The 21,637-nt window shown below is 46.1% G+C and overlaps 1 protein-coding gene across 1 annotated transcript in view; it reads left to right on the plus strand.

Moving 5' to 3' along the window:
- Prpsap1 (phosphoribosyl pyrophosphate synthetase associated protein 1) overlaps positions 1-17,816 on the plus strand; it is a 31,236-nt gene extending 13,420 nt beyond the window's left edge. The window contains exons 4-10 of the mRNA XM_041636172.1: positions 7,375-7,547; positions 8,524-8,639; positions 9,050-9,105; positions 9,777-9,922; positions 12,441-12,511; positions 16,472-16,618; positions 17,175-17,816. Coding sequence (XP_041492106.1) covers positions 7,375-7,547; positions 8,524-8,639; positions 9,050-9,105; positions 9,777-9,922; positions 12,441-12,511; positions 16,472-16,618; positions 17,175-17,333 — 868 coding nt within the window. The 3' untranslated portion in view covers positions 17,334-17,816. The remainder of the gene's footprint in view (positions 1-7,374; positions 7,548-8,523; positions 8,640-9,049; positions 9,106-9,776; positions 9,923-12,440; positions 12,512-16,471; positions 16,619-17,174) is intronic.
- The last annotated feature ends 3,821 nt before the right edge of the window (positions 17,817-21,637 follow it).

Here is a 21,637-nt window from a genome sequence, read left to right on the forward strand (position 1 = left end):
TCATGAATCAGGAACCCCAATAGATCATCTCACCTTTAGGCAAGTTCAGCACTCCTCTCTCTGAGGGTTCTCTGTGTCCAGTTTATGCAATAGTCCAGGCAAGAGCCGTTTCTTGCCCAAATGGTTATCAAACTCCATAAGGATCCTCTTCGATGCCCATCTTCCTCTTGAAGTAGATTGGTACTGCCAGGAGCAGAGTGTCTCATTGTCATGAAAAGCTCTAAGTTATTAAAACATTTAAAATGCCGCCCTTAAGGCTGCTGTAGTACACATGGAGAGTGTGTTTTCATCCAAATTAGCTTGTTCCTGAGGGTCGGAAAAGAGCCCTTCACCTAGAATTTTATCTAGGGAAATGTCAATTCCCTTTGCTTTTTCCTGCTGTTCTAAAAGTCTAGCCTCTTGCCTGGATAAGCATTTCCATTTCAATTGTGGTCCACTCTCAAGTACTGGCTCAGCTGGAGCCAGTCCGAGGGGGTTGCTCTGCTTGTCATGGCCCAAGATTTTAGCATCTCTTTAACAAAAGAGGCGTGCATCCCAAAAGTCATGACAGCCTGTTTAATTTCTTTGAGATCATTCATATGGACAGGCTCCCATGTATCTTCCTTGATGACCCTAGGGTTTCTGGAACCAATCACCTTCTCTGTTGTTATTACTGGAAAGGCAGGTAGAGCTGTAGGTAGAGCTTTGTGGAAATTGTCCCGGAGAGATTTACCCACAGATGTAGTTAAAAATTTGCCTTTCTATCCTTTGCTCTTCTTCATCAGAATTTAGAAATTCCTCCATCTTTTCAATTCTATTCACCATTGCCTTCTGCAATGTCTGAATCTCCTGTCCAGAATTATGTTCCAAAGCCTTCATTGAGGATTCTAAAGTATGAAATTTGTCCATTAGAGATAACATCTCATCTTTGGACATAATTTTTATGGCATAAACTGTGCCTTCTTGTATTGACAATCTTTCTGCCAATCTGTCATAAGCTTTAGACAAAATCCGATTGTCACATTCAGCAGTTTTGATTCTCTCAGTTAATGTTTCAGTTTCTACAGAAAGTGACTGAAGCTTACGATCCAAATCAGCTGTTCCCTCTTCCATAGTAATGAATTTCTCCTTAATATCAGCCTGTACCTTTTCTAAATTTTGCTCAGTTGTTCGAGTCATGTTAAACAAAGATCTGTTCTCTTCCTGGAGAACTTCAAACTGATTCTTGAGAAGATTGTTGTCATTCTCAATTGTTTTTAAGTGTTCAACCTCTGCCTTAAGAATCCTGGATTCGTCTCGTAAAGACTTTATCATATTTCTATTATCAAACCATATAGTGCCAAGGAAAACTACGAATCCCAGAAGGATCCATAGATGTGGGGTGACAGACACCTCTTGTAAAATCTCCCACATGGTACAATCAAAAAAACTGTTAAAAGTCTTGAATGGTAACGTTTTCAGACATTTTATTTATAAAAGAAAATTTTTTACCTGCAATGACCGGTTCCTGCCAGTGGTGGTGAAAGAAATGCACTTGAGTCCACGTGGAGAGCTGGTAGAAACAACTCAAAACCGAAAGTTATTGTTCTGCCTGAGGAGTTAGAGTGGTCGCGGAAGGGGTCACTTTGTATCAGACCAAATCTGCTGCTGTGGCGGCTTTTGTTGCAAAACCGCAGGTACTTGAGCTTCCGCTAATTCAGGCAGCGGGGTTCCGCTGCAAACTTAGCCAAGGCAAGCAGGGAGGGGTTAATTGCTCCTGCGAGCAGGCGGGGCGGAATGGGCGTGTGTGGCCGAGTGTATCTCGAGTCACAACTAAAAAAACGGCACCCAGGAGCGTCCTGTGTTAGCTAGGGGGCTACTCGCTTGAGTCCAATTGCACTTCCTGAGCTCCAGTAGCTAATCTTGCTCGCAAAAGCTGGGAAAGATCGAGCTTGCGCCCCCCATGCCAGGGCGGGGGCAAAATAGCCCGACGTTGGACGCCAAAATGTAACGGCGTAAATGAATGCAGACAGATTGTAAAAATATATACAGTCTTTAATGGAGAAATAGACTTACAGAACCACCATTCCCGCGGAGACCAGGAAAGCAGAAGGGATGGCTGGGAGCAGGCTCGCCAGATTTATAGGTAAACATTAGCCCTAGGCGAACATGCCCCCTAAGGACTTATCCCTACAGTACCACATGTGTGCCTGGTGCCCACTGAGGTCAGAAGAGAATATTAGATCCCCTGGAACCAGAGTTCCAGCAGTTGTGAGCTGCTGTGTGGGTGCTGGGAACTGAACCTGGGTCTTCTGGAAGACCATTGAGCTATCTCTCCAGCCCCTGAAGTTCCCTCAGTAGCCAGGTTATTCTTAAGTGTCATTGTCAGTGACACAGTCCTCTGTCAGTGGGCAAAAAAATAAAAACCCTCAGTATTTTCAAATTTTATTTCCTTTTGTGCATCTAAGGCAAAGTCTCCAGCACTGAGCTGCACGTCCTACTTGGTCCTTCCCTGGGGGTCACCATCCAGGTGCTGGTCTCAGTGTGGGAGAGCACTGCCCAGGTCCTTTGTGGGTGGAGGTTTGCCATGACACAGTTTTTGTTCTTAGCCTCTCACGGAAGCCAAGAGTGCTCAGAACAAATATTTAAGCCAGGCTTGTGGAGTGACCATGGAGTGACCCTGGGACCGTGACAGAAGACAGCAGCAGGATCAGATAACAAACAGCTGGCACAGGTCTCAGGCTGGCCAAGTCTGGGTGAACAGCCAGAAGAATTTTATTTAAACCCAGTGTCTTTTGTTTATAGCCCAGACTGTCCTTGAAGGAGGAGCTTGGGTACAGATGTGAGCCTATCTTGAGGAGATAGATTTGGGGATTTAAAAGTCACAGTTCTCTTGTATTTGTTAGGCAATGTCAAGGCAAAACCCAACCTCTCCAGGTATTTCCTGTCTTCTCCCAACCCCCCATGTCTTTTTTGGTTTTTCGAGACAGGGTTTCTCTGTGGTTTTGGAGCCTGTCCTGGAACTAGCTTTTGTAGACCAGGCTGGTCTTGAGCTCACAGAGATCCACCTGCCTCTGCCTCCCGAGTGCTGGGATTAAAGGCATGCGCCACTGTGTGTGCACACATGCACCACAGCGTGCGTGTGATGTTAGATGCTGACTCTTGGGGGTTCTCTGTGCTGTTGTGTGCATCCTGGGGGTTGAGCTCAGGTCCTCAGGCTTCACAGCTGCACTTTACCACCACCTAATCCCATCACTCATCAGGTAGGGGCAGGAGGATCTCTGTGAGTTCAAGGCCAACCCGGTCTACAAAGTGAGTTTTAGGACAATCAGGGCTGTTACACAAAGAAACCCTGTCTCGAAAAACAAAAACAAAACACCATGTAGAGGGCAAGATAGGTCAGTGAGTCCCTTCCACCAAGCCTGACAGCAGTCTGGACCCTGCATAATGGATCTCTACATGGGTGATAAGATGTGTGGGTCTGCATACGCACACACACACAAATAATATTCTAAAAATTAAGTAGAATTGTGGCCAGCCTGGTCTACAAGAGCTAGTTCCAGGACAGGCTCCAAAAGCTACAGAGAAACTCTGTCTCGTAAAATCAGGAAAAAACAATTGAGTAGAAACCACATAGGACTTGCTTGCTATAGATAGTTGGTGAGGTGGGGTGGGACTAGTGCTTTTTCAGGTCCAAAATGTGAAGTATAATTACCCTAAAGAGAGACAGACTGTTGGTGAGACAGTTAAGCGTGTCCTACTTACACATGTGACTACAAGAACCAGCAGGATGAGCTTGGAACATTCCTAACAGACAAAGCAGAGGCTGCCTGCCAAGTCCTCTAAACCCTGATAGCCACAAAACAACTGCCTGTGTTCGGTTTGTCTCATGTCTCAGCAGTGGATAAAGCCAGCAAGATAAAGGCTCCATTGTCGCTTTCCTGATGATACAGGTTGAGGACTTGAGGATATTACTCTTTTTGTTCTGTTTTTGAGACAGGGTCTCTGTAGCCTTGGGTGCTTGGAGCCCACTGTGTAGCCTAGGCTGCCCCCAGACTCACAGAAATCCTCCTCCTTCTGCCTGAGAGCTGGCTTTGAGAGAGCCACGTCACCACGCTCAACCATGGTGGGGAATGTTTTGGTATGTTACTGGGAAGAGGAAAAATGGAAAGTAAGATTATTATGTAGGAAATGGTGAATTCTGGGATCTCAAGGTCAGTTCTTATTGGCTGGCCCTTCCCTTAGTGCTCTGCAGAACCCATGGCATCAGGCCGATGTGTATAGCACATGCTATAACAAGGCCAGCTATACTTTATCTTCTTCCAGCTCTGCTTGGGTTCTTGTTGAGGTTCGGTGTATATAATGTTGGTAAGGGAAGAATAAGTATGGAGGTATAATTTTGGATGAGGAGCATTGCTACTTGAATTACATACGCTGCTTAGGGTAAATGCCTATGGCAAGAGTGGTCGTGTGCTCTGATCTTCTCCCAAGATGGGCTGCCTCTTGGCTGTTTGTCCCCAGCCTCACCGAGCGATAAACTCAGGTTGCTCCATGCATAATTGATGGTTGAACTAAAATTAGCCCAATGGTAGGAATTCCCAAGTGCCTGGAAAGTGTTTGGTTGCTTTTTGTTGGTTGTACCAAGACTGTCTTCTGATCCTTCCTGCTAGCCTTAACACTGTTCCCTTGGAAAGAAAGAACTGTCAAGGAAGGGGACTCAACCAGGGGTCCAGGTGGAGCCCCTGGTTGTCTTGAAGATGAGCCTGTAAGTCAGTTGTACATACTTGTACTCTGAGAGAAGTGTTCCGTGTTTCAGGTTTATTATTGCGTATTTGTGCGCAAGTGCCCTCAGACCTGACAGGGCATTGGATCTTTTTTTTTTTTTCCAGAGTTAAGAAAAAAAGCTAAAAGCTTTTTATTTATAACCTTTTAAGTTTATCCTCTTACTTGCGGGCATCCTGTTTATCAGGCAAATGCAGAAACCTGCCTTGCAGTTGCTCACAAAGGACAGTGACGCTGCCTGGTGTGCGTCTTCGCTGTTGGTGCAGTTGATGTTTCTTGTAGCCCTCCAGCTCAGAAGAGGTTTGGAAATCTTGTCCTGGCAGGTCTCCTCCCGTCATCACTTGACCAGACATGGCCTGTGTATCTCCTGGTTCACCCTCAGACAGCTACCGTTGCTGAACCAGACATGGCCTGTGTGTCTCCTGGTTCACCTTCAGACAGCTGCCATTGCTGTTGGCATTGGATCGCACGGGGGATTGTGTGGGAGACCCTACACTCAGGATCTACAAGGACGTTATACACTTTTACTGCTGAGTCGGAAAGATGTTTATTTTTTTTCAAGACAGGGTTTCTCTGTGTAGCTTTGGAGCCTGTCCTAGAGCTTGCTGTGTAGTCTAGGGTGGCCTTGAACTCACAGAGATTTCACCTGCCTCTGCCTCCTGAGTGTGCCACCTACCACCCACCACCCCCGGCAAGAGAGGTTTTTTAATCAAAGATTCCTATAGCGATGAGGTGGTTTGAATGTAACTGGCCCCCATAAGTTCATAGGCAGTCGCACTATTAGGAGGTGTGGCCTTGTTAGGTGTGTCAGTGTGGGGTGGACTTGGAGGTTTCCTATGCCCAGGATACTGCCCAGTGACAGTGACCTTCCTCTTGCTTTCTCATCAAGATGTAGATTGAACCTCTGAAACTGAGTCCCCCCAATTAAATGTTTTCTTGTCACCCTTGGTCATGGTGTCTCTTGACAGCAGTAAAAGCAGCCCTACCTAAAATAAGTGGTTATGACAAATGGGAGGAGTGGATCGTTGGGGTTGTTGTCAGTGTGGGCTGTGTCTGACAGTTGATGGGAGTTAGAAGCAGGAAGCACTCAGTGTCTTTGGTAGCTGCTTGTTTCGAACTTGAGTTACAGGTAGTTCGCTGTGTGACCATGTTCAGGGTCAAAGTGACAGGCAGGGCAGTTTCAAGTCCCAACTTATTTATTAGATAAAACTTTGAGTCCTGAAAGTAGGGTAGGAAATCTGGGGAGGGGGCAAGTCCCAGCCTATGGAAAAAATGACAGAAAATTTCTCTCTATTGAGGGATTTTTTTTTTTTTTAATGCTGTCTTGCTCTAGGTGGTGGCAGTGCACACCTCCCAGCAGTTGGAAGGTAGAGGCAGGTGGATCTCTTGAGTTTGAGGCCAGCCTGGTCTACAGAGTGAGTTCCAGGACAGCCAGGGCTACACAGAGAAACCCTGTCTCAAAACAAAAAAACACCACCATCTGGGACAAATCAGCACATACATTGTCTTTGCCTTTCTCCTATGCCTGTGTCCTTTTCTGCAGAACTCTTTTATTTTTTTTTTAATTTTGTTTTTTCGTTGTTGTTTTGTTTTGTTTTGTTGGCCAGGCCAGGGTTTCAGCATGTACCCTGGTTGTCCGAGAATTCTCTGTGGACAAGCTGTGGAACTCACAAAGATCCACTGCCTCTCCCTCCCATTGCTGGAACTCAAATGTGCACACCATGCCTGGCTCAGAATCAGAACTGGGTCTAAGAACTGCCTTGTTCTCCCTAGTCTCTGGAGTTTGTGATGATCTTATTTCTAACATAGTGCCCTTCGAGGTTGGGCATTTCTTGAGTTTAATATTGGAGGACAAAGCTGTCAGTAAGAGGACGTCCTTGCAGCTGCTGTCAAGAGAGGCGGCCAGCCTGCTCAGCACAGTGGCCTCCAGGTCTGCCCAGCAACCTAGACAGACCCTGTATCAGGGAGGGAGAAGAGATGGGAAGAGCCTAACTGTCCTGCAGATTCAGTGGCTGCATTGGATTCCGCAGCAGGGGGATGGTAGATTGCACTGTCTTTATGTGGGCAGCCTGCCTCCTCCCTGTCCGCTCCAGACCTGCACCTGAAAAGTCTGCAGTCCCAGAGAACAGGGATTTGAGAAGGAGGTGGTGTCTGCCCGAGAGTCAGAGAATAGGGACAAGAAAAGTCCATCACCTCTGCAGAGTGACCTTTCTCAGACACGCTTCAGGGTCAGGTTTCCTTCTCTTGTCTTTCTCAGGAATATGCCAGAGGAAGAAAGGAAAGGGGGGTTGTGAAAAGTTCCAAGACTTCCCCACTCCTTTCCACCTTTCCTGTGAGAAAGACAAAATGCTTTCTGTTAATGACAGCTATGGCCTACGTCTGAATTCTTGACTGAGTACCAGCAGGTGTCAAGTGCTATGGTTACTGACGTGTAGAAGAGACAGGCAGAGATGAGAGCCAGAGCCGGGTCGCTGCTGCAGGTGTGAGTGACCACAGCTGAGAACTCCACCTGACCCAGCTGAAAAGGGTCGTCATTGCAGCCAGCATAAGGGTGGAGTGCCCGTCCCCCAGATGCTGGGGCCCTGCTGGTTGTTAATGTGTAGATTTTACTCCAGGGTTATTTTTATGTTTTAGAGATGTGAACACAGCCGTGATGGAGTTACTGATTATGGCCTATGCACTGAAGACCGCCTGTGCCAGAAACATCATCGGTGTCATCCCCTACTTCCCCTACAGCAAGCAAAGCAAGATGAGGAAGAGGGGCTCCATCGTGTGCAAGCTCCTGGCTTCCATGCTGGCGAAAGCCGGTGAGTGTGACCAGAGGCCTGGGGTCCCAGCGCTAGATGTAGCCCCTCCCTCCCGCAGGTCAGGTTCCACCTCCGTGTCTGGTTTGGGACCTGTTTCCCTACAGACTCGCTAATGACACCTTGTTTCCTGTCTTGTTGTTCGGAGGGGCATATTCTTGGTTCCCCTCTGTCTCTAGCAGGCGCTGCTTTAGCATTTTCTCTGACCTGTTTGTGTTACTTGGCCGTCATCTGTATTTTAACTGGCAGGCTTGTCATTCTTGTGACCTCATGCTTCAGGCCGACTCTTTGTTTGCCTCAGTTGGAGGTTAATTGAAGAGACTTTCTGTCAGTGTCTCCTCTCCCCTCCCCAGCTCACACTTATGTCCTGGGTAGCCTTCCCACTCTGTTCCCCGTGTAGAGCAGTGCACACTTCCTGCCTGTAGAGCAGACAGAGTAACACTGGACAGTGGCTGAGGTTCCCCTGTCTGCTGTCTGAACAGTACTGCTTCTGTGGTCCGGGAGAGCAGTGACCTTTGACAGCATGCAGTGTGTCTGTAGAACGCCCTCACACATCCTTCCATCGTAGAGAGGCACTGGGCTTCTCCATGTCCTGCACTTGTGCCGAGTCTCTTGTTCCTTTGCTTGTTTCTGAGGTAGCCATGGTCTCCAGCCGTTGGTTTAGATTCTTTGCTGAGGGCGAGGCTGTCTTATTTCTCTGCTGTCTCACATTTGCTCCGTATTCGTATTTGATTTCGTTCTTCCTTCTCTCTTTTGACCGCACTGAGGATAGTGCAGCGAGCACACCCTTTTGCTGTAGCTCTTGGTCACTCTACTCCATGCTGTTCCTTAGACTGACAGTAGAGCTTGTGTCCCTGGTTCCCAGTAGCCCTGCCTTCAGGCTTCTGGTAGGAAGCAGAAACTGAACTCCTAGTTTATGTCCACTGTGGCCGTTAACTTGTAGGGGAGAACTTTGTAATTTTTTGTTTTAAAATTTCAGGTTTAACTCACATTATCACTATGGATCTTCACCAAAAGGAAATACAAGGCTTTTTCAGCTTTCCCGTGGACAACCTTAGAGCCTCACCTTTCCTGCTTCAGTATATCCAGGAAGAAGTGAGGAGCCTCCAGCAGACCCCATGTCCTCAAAGACATGCTATTTAGTTTCCCCTGGCCTCAGATCTCGCTTTTGAAGGCACATCCCAGGAGCTCTCCGAGGCTCAGGGCCTGCCACAGCCAGAGGGCATCTAGGCACGGAGGGCCATGTCTTCAGACATTAAAAAGAACAGGCCCTCTGAGCCCCTTCACGCGTGTGTTTTCTAGAATGAGGGCTTTAGCAGTTTTGTCCTGATGTAGCAGTCAGTGCTTTTGCAGCGATGAGTTGGTGATGATGACAGTCAGCATGAACGCTAGCACACCGATTGCTGGCGTGGGTTCTTAGAGGTCCTGAGCAAGCATCCAGATTTAAGTGGTTTTATTTTTTTAAATAATGTTTCAGTACTTTTTTATTTTTCCTCCAAATCTAGATTCCAAATTACAGAAATGCAGTCATTGTAGCTAAGTCTCCTGATGCTGCAAAAAGGTAATCACCCCAGTCATTTCTGACCCCTGTGGCTACTTCTAAAGTTAGAATTAGTTTGGGAAGCCAGAGCTCTCAGTGTGACCAGGGAAGGTTCATGGGTTCCCATTTCCCACCCCACTGTCGGATCGTCCCTGCAGCTTCGTCTCAGCGCCCCAGACTGTACCTGAGCGCAGAGTTACTGTTCTCCTCTGGGGGGTAATGGAAACGAGTGAGGCCAGGAATGCTTTTGGGCAGTGGTCCTAGGTGGTTTTTTAGGCAATTTATCGGGCATGTATCCCGGGCTGCTTTAGGTTTCCTTCATAGCTGAAGGGTGACCTTGAAATTCTGATTCTTTTGCCTCTGCCTCACGCTGCTTGGTTTACGTAGTGCAGGGAATCAGACCCAGAACCTCAGTCATGCTAAATGAGGACTCTGCCAACTAAGCCACGACCCCAGCCTGGCATTGATTTTGAAACATCGTTTGAACAAAGTTCTAGAAATGACTTCGTAGAATATTGGGGAGAAGAAACCCGAATTACCCAGAACCCAGCAGTAGTCCTGGCGCTGTTTATTTTAGGGTTATTCTGTGTCCCCTCAAAGATGACTGTGGTTTGTCCTGGGAATTGCTGCAGTGGCACCAGGGGCTGTGTGTTCTCACCGGGGTTACCATTGCCAACTGTTGTCTTCCTCAGGGCTCAGTCCTATGCTGAGAGACTGCGCCTGGGGCTGGCCGTGATCCACGGAGAAGCTCAGTGCACGGAGCTGGACATGGATGATGGTCGACACTCGCCCCCCATGGTCAAGAATGCTACTGTGCACCCGGGCCTGGAGCTTCCCCGTAAGATTCATTCTGTGGCCTCGCTTTTTTTTTTTTATAGATTTATTTATTATGTATAGTATTCTCAGTATTCTGTCTGCATGTCTGCCCGCACGCCAGAAAAGGGCACCAGATCTCATTACAGATGGTTGTGAGCCACCATGTAGTTGCTGGGAATTGAACTCAGGACCTCTGGAAGAGCAGGCAGTGAGTGCTCTTAACCTCTGAGCCATCTCTCCGGCCCCACATCTTCACCTATAAACAGAAGAAAATTCTGAATAGTATGAATGGCTAAGAATCAGCTGTAGGCTCTTTGGGCTGTTCAGCTATTTTTAAATAAATGGATACTGTTGCCTTCACGACCTCTTCGTAAAAGGAGAGCTAGGTGTTCCAGCAGGATGGGTAGGACAGGGCTTGTGTTAACTGAAGTCTAGATGCAGTGAACAACTGTATGTGATGGTGTGGAGACCAGAGCCTTCGGGTTTACTTTGGTGACATAGGCTTTGGCATCAGGCACCTTTAGTTTGATTAGTGGGGTAGCTCTTTGATCTGATACCTGACTGACTTGCTCCTCTTACTCCAAATGTGCAAGCAGTCACTCGGCAGACTCTGATAATTGTGTGCTGCAACAAGGCTTAAGATGTTTGGAGGAAAAAAGTTTCTCTCTCTCTCTATTTTTTTTTTTTTCAAAATTATCTTTGCTATAGCTCAGAAGCAAAAGGTAATGGGGGGATCAGAGTTGGTTTCGGGACCCAGCTCAAGTGTGTGTGTGTGTGCGCACTCCCCATCCCATCAGAACCCAGCTCAAGTGTTTGCTCGCTCTCCATCCCATCCCTTTAACACTCTGTTGCTTTTTTGGTTTTTCAAGACCGGGTTTCTCTGTGTAGACCAGGCTGGCCTTGAACTCCGAGAGATCCCCTGCCTCTGCCTCTCAAGTACACCACCACTGCCTGGCTGTTGCTTCACTTTCATTTCTAGTTTTGTATATGTTTTATATATAAAGAGTTTGTAATGTGCTTTTAATTTTACTTGGGTATTTTGAGGTTTTTTTTTTTCTCGCTTTTTGAGGATTTCATAATTTTATTTATTTTTTTGGTGCCGGCTGTAAAAAGAATTTGGCACTGTCCCTTCCTCCAGAGTCTCCGGCTTACACTGTTGTAGTTTGGGGGCCTTGAGCCTGAGCTCTGGTGCCATTTGAGCCTGAGTACTTGACTGTCCGGATGAGACTGATTCTCACTCGGAACGACCTGAGCTCTTCGCTGTGTGCTCTGGAACAGGAGGAAAACCTTTGTTTTGTTTTTGTTTGTTTGTTTTTGCCCAGGGCCTGACCTGTGGCTGCACATACTTAGTTGGCATTTCTGTGGCCTCAGTTGATCCAGAGTGGCTCCTCTCTTCTTTGTCGCTGATGACCTTGACACTGCAGAGCAACACAGCCGTTATTTTGTAGATTATCCCTTAACTGGGACTTGCTTATGTCCTCCCGCTGAGATTCAAATTTGGCAGGAATGCCACAGGAAACACGTGGTGTCCCCTTGCTGGAAAGGCTGATCTTGGCATCCTGGTTGAGCTGGCGCCTGGCAGGCTTCCTACTAGGAAAGTTACTTTTTCCTCGTCGGTAGCATACTGTGAATACCCCTTCTCATCATTCGCGTCTGTTGACAGCTCTCCTGACTCAGTTATTGAGGTGGCTGTTGACAGGTGGTGTCTTCTGCTGTTGCTAGTTTTGAGACAGTCTTGGCTCTGGAGCCTGGGCTTGAGATCCTTCTTCTTCAGCCCCCCCCCCCCCACACACACACACATAAAGTGCTAGGACAACTAGCACGCACCACCTTGCCTGGCCCCTCTTCCCCAGAGAGAGAGAGTGTGTGTGTACTCATGTGAGGTGCTTCCCTCAAGCTGAAGTTAGAGGCATTTGGAGCTGTCTAATGCAGACGCTGGAATCCAAACTCTGGTCCTCATGATTGAACAGCAAGCATTCTTAGCCACTGAGCCATCTCTCTAGCCATCCCCTACCCCACTCCCTTTTTAAGATGCTGTCTTAATGTGTTGCCCACCTGGTCGCAAACTTTGGAGCTGAATGTTACACTTGTTTCAGCCTCCCACATAGCCCCACTTAACATGACCAAGTAGAGCTGAATTCTGCTGAGAACAGGGTCTTGGTGTGTGTGGCCTGAAATTCTCAAGCTTCCTGCCTCCACCTCTGGGATTATCGTATGTCACCATGTCAGACTGCTAACCAGCTGTGTGCAGAGCATTTGTGACTGGAGCATCCTGGTACTGTGGGAAATGAAGAAGGACCTGTTAAAATTGGACCAGAAAATGGTCCAGGACTCCTGCTCAGCCACTAGAAAATTTAAGGTCACTTTTCCGTCTTGTGTCCTGTTTCTGTGAGCAGGGCTGCTCCGGCTCTTTCTCTTGAGTGAGTCAGTCAAGGAGGGTTCTGTGTGTCAGATTGTGTAGTCGGCTGTGGCTTGCCACCAGGTCATTATTACATTTTCCCAGGTACTTGACTAACTGGGTCTTGTGATTTGTTTCCTAGTGATGATGGCCAAAGAGAAGCCCCCAATAACGGTGGTCGGGGACGTCGGGGGACGCATTGCGATCATAGTGGTATGGAACTCATCATCACCTTTCAGTGTCAGAGGTGACACTGGTGGCTTAGTCAGTGTGGGTTCAGCATGACGGCGGATCCTCTGCACCCATCTGCCCTTCCTGTTTAGTCTCCTTTAAGAAAGTAATAGAATTTTTACAGAAATGAATGGAAATTAATGGGTAGCTGACAAAAGCCTAGTGCCTCCCACAGGAAATTCAGTACACTATGACCTTCATCTAGGGGTTCCGGGTCCCCTCAGACCAGCTCACACCATCATCCTCACATTTTGGGGCCGTAGGATAAGCTGAAGATGGGGCTTTCCGATTGTCACCGGTGGCAGCAGACGTCCCAGTGCCGTCGGCTCTCACACATGAGAGAGTCACATCTCAGTGGCTCCTTTATTCTCTCCTTTCTGTGTCACCCTGTCTTGGGACAAAGTAAGCAGCATGCTGGCTCAGTGGAGTGAGTCAGGAGTCAGCTTCAGCTGCCATGACACACATACCTAGGACTGGGGCTTGCTCTTTCTGCTGTCACTCACCCTGCATCGGTGCACCTTTGCTGTCCCAGGGAGCTCACCCTTGGCCCAGGCATGTGTTCTAATGTTCCTGAAACCATGTGCAGCAGAGACATGGTGGAGGCAGAGGCTGCTTGTTCGCTTCCTAGCCTCCCAGACCTGAAATAATCACTCGGGAACTGTACTAATTAAATCACTGCTTGGCCAATCACTTAAGCATATTGCCAGCTAGCTCTTATATCTTTTTTTTTTTTTTTTTTTTTTTTTTTTTTTTTTTTTTTGATTTTTCGAGACAGGGTTTCTCCGTAGCTTTTGGTTCCTGTCCTGGAACTAGCTCTTGTAGACCAGACTGGCTTCGAACTCACAGAGATCCGCCTGCCTCTGCCTCCCGAGTGCTGGGATTAAAGACGTGCGCCACCACCGCCCGGCCTAGCTCTTATATCTTAAATTAACCCATTTCTATTAATTTGTGTATCGCCACGAGATCGTGGCTTACCAGGCAAAGCTCGGGCGTCTGTCTCCTGGCGGCTACATGGCATATCTGACTCTGCTTATTTTCTCCCAGCATTCAGTTTAGTTTTCCTGCCCTATCTCTTCTGCTCTCTTATATTTCCTGCTCTATTATTCATTAACCAATAAAAGCAACACATATACAGAAGGACTTCCCATATCATCTCCCCTTTTCTGTCTAAATAAAAAAGGTTTTAACTTTAACATAGCAAGATTACATACAACAAAACAGTTATCAAGCAAGAATTATAGTTACAATATTTAGTCCATTTACATCTGGCAAATTAATGAAAATACTCTATCTTATTTTTGTGAGTCTATAAAGTTTTATGTCTATCTTTTATTATAACTAAGGAAAACTATAACTATCTATTCTTCAACTCCATCAAAGACTCCAGAAAGGATAACATTACCTAAGTTAACAGTGCATTGTAAGCAACTCCCAAAACTCCAAAATTGACAGACATCTCACTGCCTGGACAGTCACCTAAAGTTCTTCTGTGCCATTGGGGCATCCATCTTCAACCACAGATGCATAGTATCTGGCAGATTCTTTCATGAAGCAGGAACTCCAAAGGACCATCTCACCTTTAGGCAAGTTCAGCAGTCATCTCTCTGCGGGTCCTGCCTGTGCAGTTCATACAGCATAACATCAAGCAGTCCAGGCAAGAGCAGTTTCTTGCCCAAATGACTAACAAACTCCATGAGGAATCTCTTTGATGCCCATCTTCCTCTTGAAGTAGCTTGGTGTTGTCAGAAACAGATGTGTCTCACTGTCCTGTAAAGTCCTAAATTCTTAAAACATTTTAAATGCCATATTCTTTGAAAGGTTTGAAGAATACCTATCTATCTGAAATATATCTCTGTACATCTAGAAAACCTAATTAACATTACTATTATAGATGATTTTCTATTAACCTGTATTTTTTTAATTTTACATTACATTTTTAAATGAATTGCACAAACACAGTACCTTAATCAAGAGCAGAAATATACATAATAACAAAATTGACCTTAAATTTGTATCAATAAATCAAGATCCATACCAATGCAAAGTACCTCTATAGCATATCTCCCTTTAAATGTAAACAAAGATTTATAAACAATATTTGGGAATTTGGGTGTAGTTCTATACAAATTGCTTCCTGCTTTTTGTTGGGTGAAGTAATTTTGGGGTTTGCGGAGACCTTTCAGAGGGTCTTGTTCCATCAAATCACATTAGTCTGGAAGCAATCCACAGGTTCTCATTCTCTGTGGAAACAAAAGCAGAACCTCTTTTCCAAAACAACAAATCCTTAGACCCAGATTTTGAAGTCAAGATGCCTTTAAAGTATACATGTTGTTTAAAGTATACAATAAAATGTCTCTGTGTGCTCATTCACAGTCAGAAAATTCAGAGAAAACACTATAATATACATAATCCAGACTCTTTGTGTGTTTTCCATCTTTACTCTTTTAATCTGTGATTATCTGAATTCTGTCTCTTTATTTAAAGACTTTGTTTTAATTTTTAAAACCATTTAACAGTGTATATTCTTTGTCAGGGTCTAGCCCAGACATAAACCATTTTTCATACCAGAATGGAGGCATGGGAATAAAAAACAGCTCAAATGACTTTATCAGGAGGGAGCTTTCAAGGATCCTTCATGAAATCCTAAATTCACATCCTGAAAATCACCCTCATTTATTCTCCAAACAGCTTTTATACTAAAATGTGAACTGAGGGGAAATCCATTAGCATTCTGTTTTCTAGGTAGTGGGGAGAATGACTGTGGTCACTTCTGCAACGTGTTGACTGAACTAACACCTCTTTCCCAGGTGACCTCCTAAATTACAATAGAAGGAGCAGAGCGACATTAGCACATCCTGACCCTTTGCTTAGGATGACGTCACCATCACATTGTCCCAAAAGGCTGGGTGATGCCTTCTGTGTGACAGGTGCAAATTGTGCCTTGAAGGTTGCTCAGAATTTTGGCTGCCATAAAATATAGAAAAATGGGCCTATATAATCCATTTATCCAACACTGTGACCCATTTCGAGGTCTTTTTCCATCTGAATTTGTCTTTATTGTGTGTATATCTGTAATTATTTTCCGACCAGGGGTGTGGGTTGTTTTTTTGTTTTTGTTTTTGTTTTTTTTTAATGCTGACCAGGCATGGCTAGGACCAACTCTGAGCTTTGCCTGTTGGTTCTGCCTAGTCCAACATGGCAGAGGCATGCTCACTGCCTCTGAGAGCCATGCACACTGTTCAGGCTTTAGGGTCACAGCAGATCTATATCACCGTTAAGCAATTTGTAACACGCTGCTCACAGACCCCATTTAAGTGCTCGGCCTCCTAAAGAGCCAGAGTTGTTCCTGTAACTAGCATGAATCAGGAAGCCACTGTTTTAAAACCACAAGGTTTTTTTGCTGCTAATACTGAGCCAGGAAAACCTCTCTTAAAGGAGCTGCCAGCAAACAGAGCCCATCTGGGGGGAAAACTATGGTTAAACTTTTTGCGTGTGTGTCTAGGATTCCTTTCCAAGCTCTCCCAGGTTTTTTGTGGATTCATCTGGTACACGTTGGTGCGCCATCTGTAGTTGGAGGTGCTGGCTGTTTATCTCCTGGCTGCCCAGACCCTAAATAATCACTCAAACTGTATTAATTAAATCACTTAAGCATATTACTAGCTAGCTCTTATATCTTAAATTAACCCATTTCTATTCATCTGTGTATCCCTGCGAGGTTGTGGCTTACCGGGCATCTAGTTCCTCTGGTCTCACTGACTCCACCTTCTTTCCCCCACCAGTCAGTTTAGTTTTCCTGCCCAGCTCTATTCTGCCCTATCACAGGTCAAAGCAGCTTCTTTATTCATTAACCAGTAAAAGCAGCACATACAGAAGGACCTGGCACACCAGGTGGATGTCTTTCTCTGCGGGGTGCAGAGTGGGTGAAGCCACCTCTCTTTGTAGGATGACATCATTGACGACGTGGAGAGTTTTGTGGCTGCTGCAGAGATCCTGAAAGAGAGGGGAGCTTATAAGATCTACGTCATGGCCACACACGGTATCTTGTCTGCTGAAGCCCCCCGTCTGATTGAGGAGTCCTCCATTGATGAGGTTTGTCTGCTTTAAAGGGCTTAGGACATTCAGCTTGAGTCCAGGCTGCCAGTGCAGTTTCTGGGAATAATAAAGTTGACTCTGTTAAGTTGTCATGCCCCTAGCTAGGCTGCCAACCTGTCAACAGTACTTTTGGTAGAAGCACGTTCAGGTAGGTGTACATTTAAAAACTCATGTTGACAGTAGAGTCACATTTGATACCTGATAATGGTTAAGTTTTGAATGGGGCTGGACATTCTTAGGACCTAAGTTCTGAGCCCCTGGACGCTCAGTTTGTAAAGTCTGTACATTGGCCAGATGGGGTTTTATGCTTACAGTCCCAGCACTTGAGAGATGATTATAGTTGAGCTTTAATCTAGGTTACATATCTAGACCCTCTTAAAAGTCAGAACCAAGGTTGGGCTGTAGCTCAGGGGAACACACTGGCGTGTGTGAAGGGTTCAGCCCCCATACCACTATGGAGCTAAGGGCTCTAAATTAAATGTTAGGTTTGCTTTTCTTTATAGCCACTCCTGACAGATGTGTAACTGTGCTCTCTCCGGTGCTTCGCATCCAGGTGGTGGTGACAAACACTGTCCCTCACGAGCTCCAGAAACTGCAGTGTCCCAAGATAAAGACTGTGGACATCAGCTTGATTCTTTGTGAGGCCATTCGGAGGATTCACAACGGCGAGTCCATGGCTTACCTCTTCCGGAACATCACGGTGGACGACTGACCTGAGTGGCCGTGACCCTAAGCCTGCACAGCCATGTGTCGGCCTGGAAGTGGGCTGCAGTAGAAAAGTCTACAGGGCTCGTGAGGGGGAGACTCTAAGATAGGAAAGACAGGACTAATAAATAAATGACATAACCTCTGTCGGCCATCATCGGCCCTGTTCCCTAACCCTGAGCAGACACTGAAAGCCCTACTGAGGTGGAAGAGAAGCCAAAGGTGGAGGCTCCCTGCTCCTTCTGTTCAGTAGTATCAGCTCTAGGGAAGGCAAGTGGGGTACTGAATTTGGCCAGGGAGCTGAGTGTTCTCACCCTGGACCCGGGTCTAACATGTCTCAGAGAATCACTTCTCCTTCAGAAACCCCTGTGCCAGCTGCCATTCAACAGAAGCATCTGTGTCTGCCCTTCCTGAGCTAGTCAGGTTAGAGAGGACCCTGTCCCCAGCAACCGTGTTGCTCAGAAGTTGCAAATAAAGGTTTCTTGTCTCTCTGGTGTCTTGTCTACTTTGGGGCTCCCTGCTCCCCCTAGATTGTGACAAATCCTGTCTGTTTTATGTGGGAAACAGTGGGTACAAAACAGGGTGGGCAGGGTCCGTGGTGGAATGGACCACAGATACGTCTCCCGCAGACTCCATCCCCTTCCTAGGCACTGAGGGCAAATCTGTGTTTGTGTCTGTTCTAGAGAGTGCCGCAGGCCTCCCCCACGCTAGGCAAGTGTTCGTTCCATCACTGCCCTGTCTAAGAGAGGTGGAGTGAGCAGTGTTGGTTGCCTTGCTTAAGAGAGTACACTTAGCATCATGGTTCCAGTCCACGCGGTCGGGAGGCCTGCAGACAGCAGAGCTTTCTGTCTAAGCAACTCCAGGTCAGGCCAGGCATCATAGAGATGAGGGGTTCTCGGGGAAAGGAAGTGGGCTGGCTTATGGGCTTTGCTAGACAGGAAGGAGTCTTATTTGTACAATTGTATCTCACCACAGGGAAGTTTCCTCCCCTCTCTTACCCCTTAATGAGAAGGAGGGTTCCCATCCCACAATTAGGACTTGGTGCACAGTGGTCTTTTCAAGCACACAAGTTACCTTCTGTTAACGATCCACATTCAGAAAATTGAGCAAAGAACTCAGCTATTAAGATAATTAGGTTGGTGGTAGAGGAAGAACTGTGTGGTGGGGTGATCTAGACGTGAACCAGATGCTTCCCTTGGTCTAGGTGGCTGACTGGCCTGTGAGCTCCCGGTGCTAGTGTTCCAGGCACGCTTGCCTTTCTGTATGGGTTTTGAGGATTTAGACTCGTGTTCTCAAGGTTGAGTCGTGAATGCTTTTACCCTCTGAGCCTTTTCCCCAGCTTCATGGTGTATCTGAAAGTTTTCTGAGTTCCACCTGGTCCCATCCCTGCAGCTGCTTATAAAATAAGTTTTTGGAGACTTAATTATAATTGTTTGTCTGATGGCTCAGGCTTCTTATTGGCTAGCTCTACATATAAGCCAACCCATTTCTAATCTGTATTGCCACAGGCCCTGTTGCTAACTGGTACCCCTGTCATTCCTCTGGAGGCTGCTAGCCTCTCCAGGACTCCACCCTTTTTCTCCCTGGATCTCTGGATTTCCTACCTGGCTCTTGGCCAAATCAGCTTCTTTATTAACCAATGGTAATAAAACATTCATAGCATACAGACATCTCACATCATCATGGGGCTTTTTGTCTGTTTTGTTTTTCGAGATAGGGTTTCACCACGTAGCCCTGGCCATCCTGGAAGTCACTCTGTAGACCAGGCTGGTCTTGAACTTGAAGATTCACCTGCCTCTTTCTCCCAAGTGCTGGGATTAAAGGCACATGCCGTGAGGCTTGTTCTTAACTAGTCAATATAGATAACTAGCTAGGTCTGTAGTTTTGAGCTAGGGAGTTAACTCAGTAAAGTCCTTGCCTCAGAAGCATGAGGAGACCTGAGTTCCATCGCTGGCACCTACACGGAAGACCAGACACAGTAGCATTCACTTGTAATTCAAAGCATTGGGGGGAGGCAGAGAGAGACTGGAACTTGCGGACTCGCTGGAGGTGTCATGACACCCAGTCTTTTTTTTTTTTTAATTCTATTTTTTAAATTTTATTTATATAATTTTTATGTACTCTGCATGTACACCTGCTGGCCAGAAGAGGGCATCAGATTCTAATACCTATGGTTGTAGCCACCATGTGGTCGCTGGGAATTGAACTCAGGATCTCTGGAAGAGCCATCTCTCCAACCCTGACACCCAGTCTTAAAAAGCAAGGTGGAAGCCGGGCAATGGTGGCACACGCCTTTAATCCCAGCACTCGGGAGGCAGAGGCAGGCAGATCTCTGTGAGTTCGAGACCAGCCTGGTCTACAGAGCTAGTTCCAGGACAGGTTCCAAAGCCACAGAGAAACCCTGTCTCGAAAAAAAAAAAAAAAAGCAAGGTGGATAGCTCTTGTGGAGCTCACAGGATTGGCTGACCTCTGAGCCACACATGCAAAAGTAGAGTTGAAAACTAAAGTCCTTTTCAATTCTAAAATTACATTTATATTTCCAGCTATTATTTTCATTTTTCCCTGGTTTAAAAAAAAAAAGATATTTTAAGATTTATGTAGCGAAGATTGCTAGCAACCTAGATCAGAGCAGGTTTGAAGCAGTGAACCCCGAAAGCAGGACTGAGCCAGCTACCTGGGTCAGAGTGGGCCTGAGACAGCTCCATAGGAGCAGGAGCGGATCCAGACCAGGGACATTTGCTGAATCAGGACTAAAACAATGACCTAGGCCAGAGCAGGCAAGCTCCACAGGAGTGGGAGCAGATCCAGACCAGGGACATTTTGTGGAGGCAAGACTGAGCCAACCGCCTGGGCCAGAGCAGACCTGGCAAACACCACAAAAGCAGGTACCGGGAGCAACTGCTGAGCAAGTGGGCCAGAGCCAGAGACCACTGTGAGTCTGGGACGTCAAAGGGAGTAGGCAGAAACCAGAAACCTCTGCTGGTCCAGGTGTGAGTCTGGGACCTCTGAGGAACTAGGCCTGAGCCAGGTCCTCTGTGGGTCTGGGCACACCTGAGTCTGGGACCTCCAAGGGAGAAGATCAGAGCCAGAGACCTTTGCAGGAACAATCCCAAGCCAGGGACCTCCACAGGAGCAGATCCAGACCAGGATCATTTACAGAAACAGGTCTGAGCCAGCAACCTAGACCAGAGCAGGCCTGAGATGACAAACTCCACAGGAACAGAGCAAACCTGGGAACACTGAGTGACCCAGGAACACAAAGTGACCAACGGGGTAACTAGAACCATGGCACTGACTGTACCATGAGGAACAACCATCTGAGGCTTGGATCCACTGGCACCTAAAAGATTAATCACCAGAGTCATAGACAGCCCCAACCACATCAATTAGAGGAAAAAATAAGTAGACAAGGTAAGAACACACACAACACCACAAAGAGCAACACAACACCAGTAAAATCTAGAGACCCCACAACAGCAAGACTTGAACAACCAAATATAGATGAAGCAGAAGAAAATTACCTAAACAATAACTTCAGGAGAATGTTTAAAACTCTTAAAGAGGAAATGAGAAATTCCCTCAAAGAAATAGAGGAAAAGACAAAAAATTGGAAGACATCAGCAAATTCTTTAAAGAAAACCAAGAAAAATTAAACATATGAAAGAAACTATTTAAGACTTGAAAACTGAAATAGAGACAATAAAGAAATCACAAGCCAAGGGAATTATAAAAACAGAAATCATGAGAAAACGATCAGGAACCACAAACACAAGCATAAACAGCAGAATACAAGAGATGGAAGAGAGAATCTCAAGCACTGAAGATACAGTAGAGGAAACAGACTCATCAGTCAAAGAAAACATTAAATCTAGCAAAAGTTTAACCCAAAATACCCAGGAAATATGGGACACCATGAAAAGACCAAACCTAAGAATAATAGGGATAGCAGAAGGAGAAGTCCAACTCAAAAGCACAGGAAATATATTTAACAAGATCAAAGAAGAAAACTTTCCCAGCCTAAAGAAAGATGTACCTATGAAGATACAAGAAGCTTGTAGAACACCAAGCAGATTGGATCCAAAAAAAAAAAGTCCCCTCAACATATAATAATCAAAACACTAAACATACAGAATAAAGAAAGAATATTAAGAGCTGCAAAGGATAAAGGCCAAGTGTTGACTGAGTTTTCTGTCCTGCCTGGTTCCCACAATCATTAAGTCCCAAAGAAATCACACAGAGGTCTACATTAGTTATAAACTGATTGGCCCATTAGCTCAGGCTTCTTATTAACTCTTATAACTTATATAGCCC

Source organism: Microtus oregoni, unplaced genomic scaffold, assembly GCF_018167655.1.
Source record: "Microtus oregoni isolate MIOR12 unplaced genomic scaffold, Mior012 000048F_ref0000485, whole genome shotgun sequence".
Classification (NCBI taxonomy): domain Eukaryota; kingdom Metazoa; phylum Chordata; class Mammalia; order Rodentia; family Cricetidae; genus Microtus; species Microtus oregoni.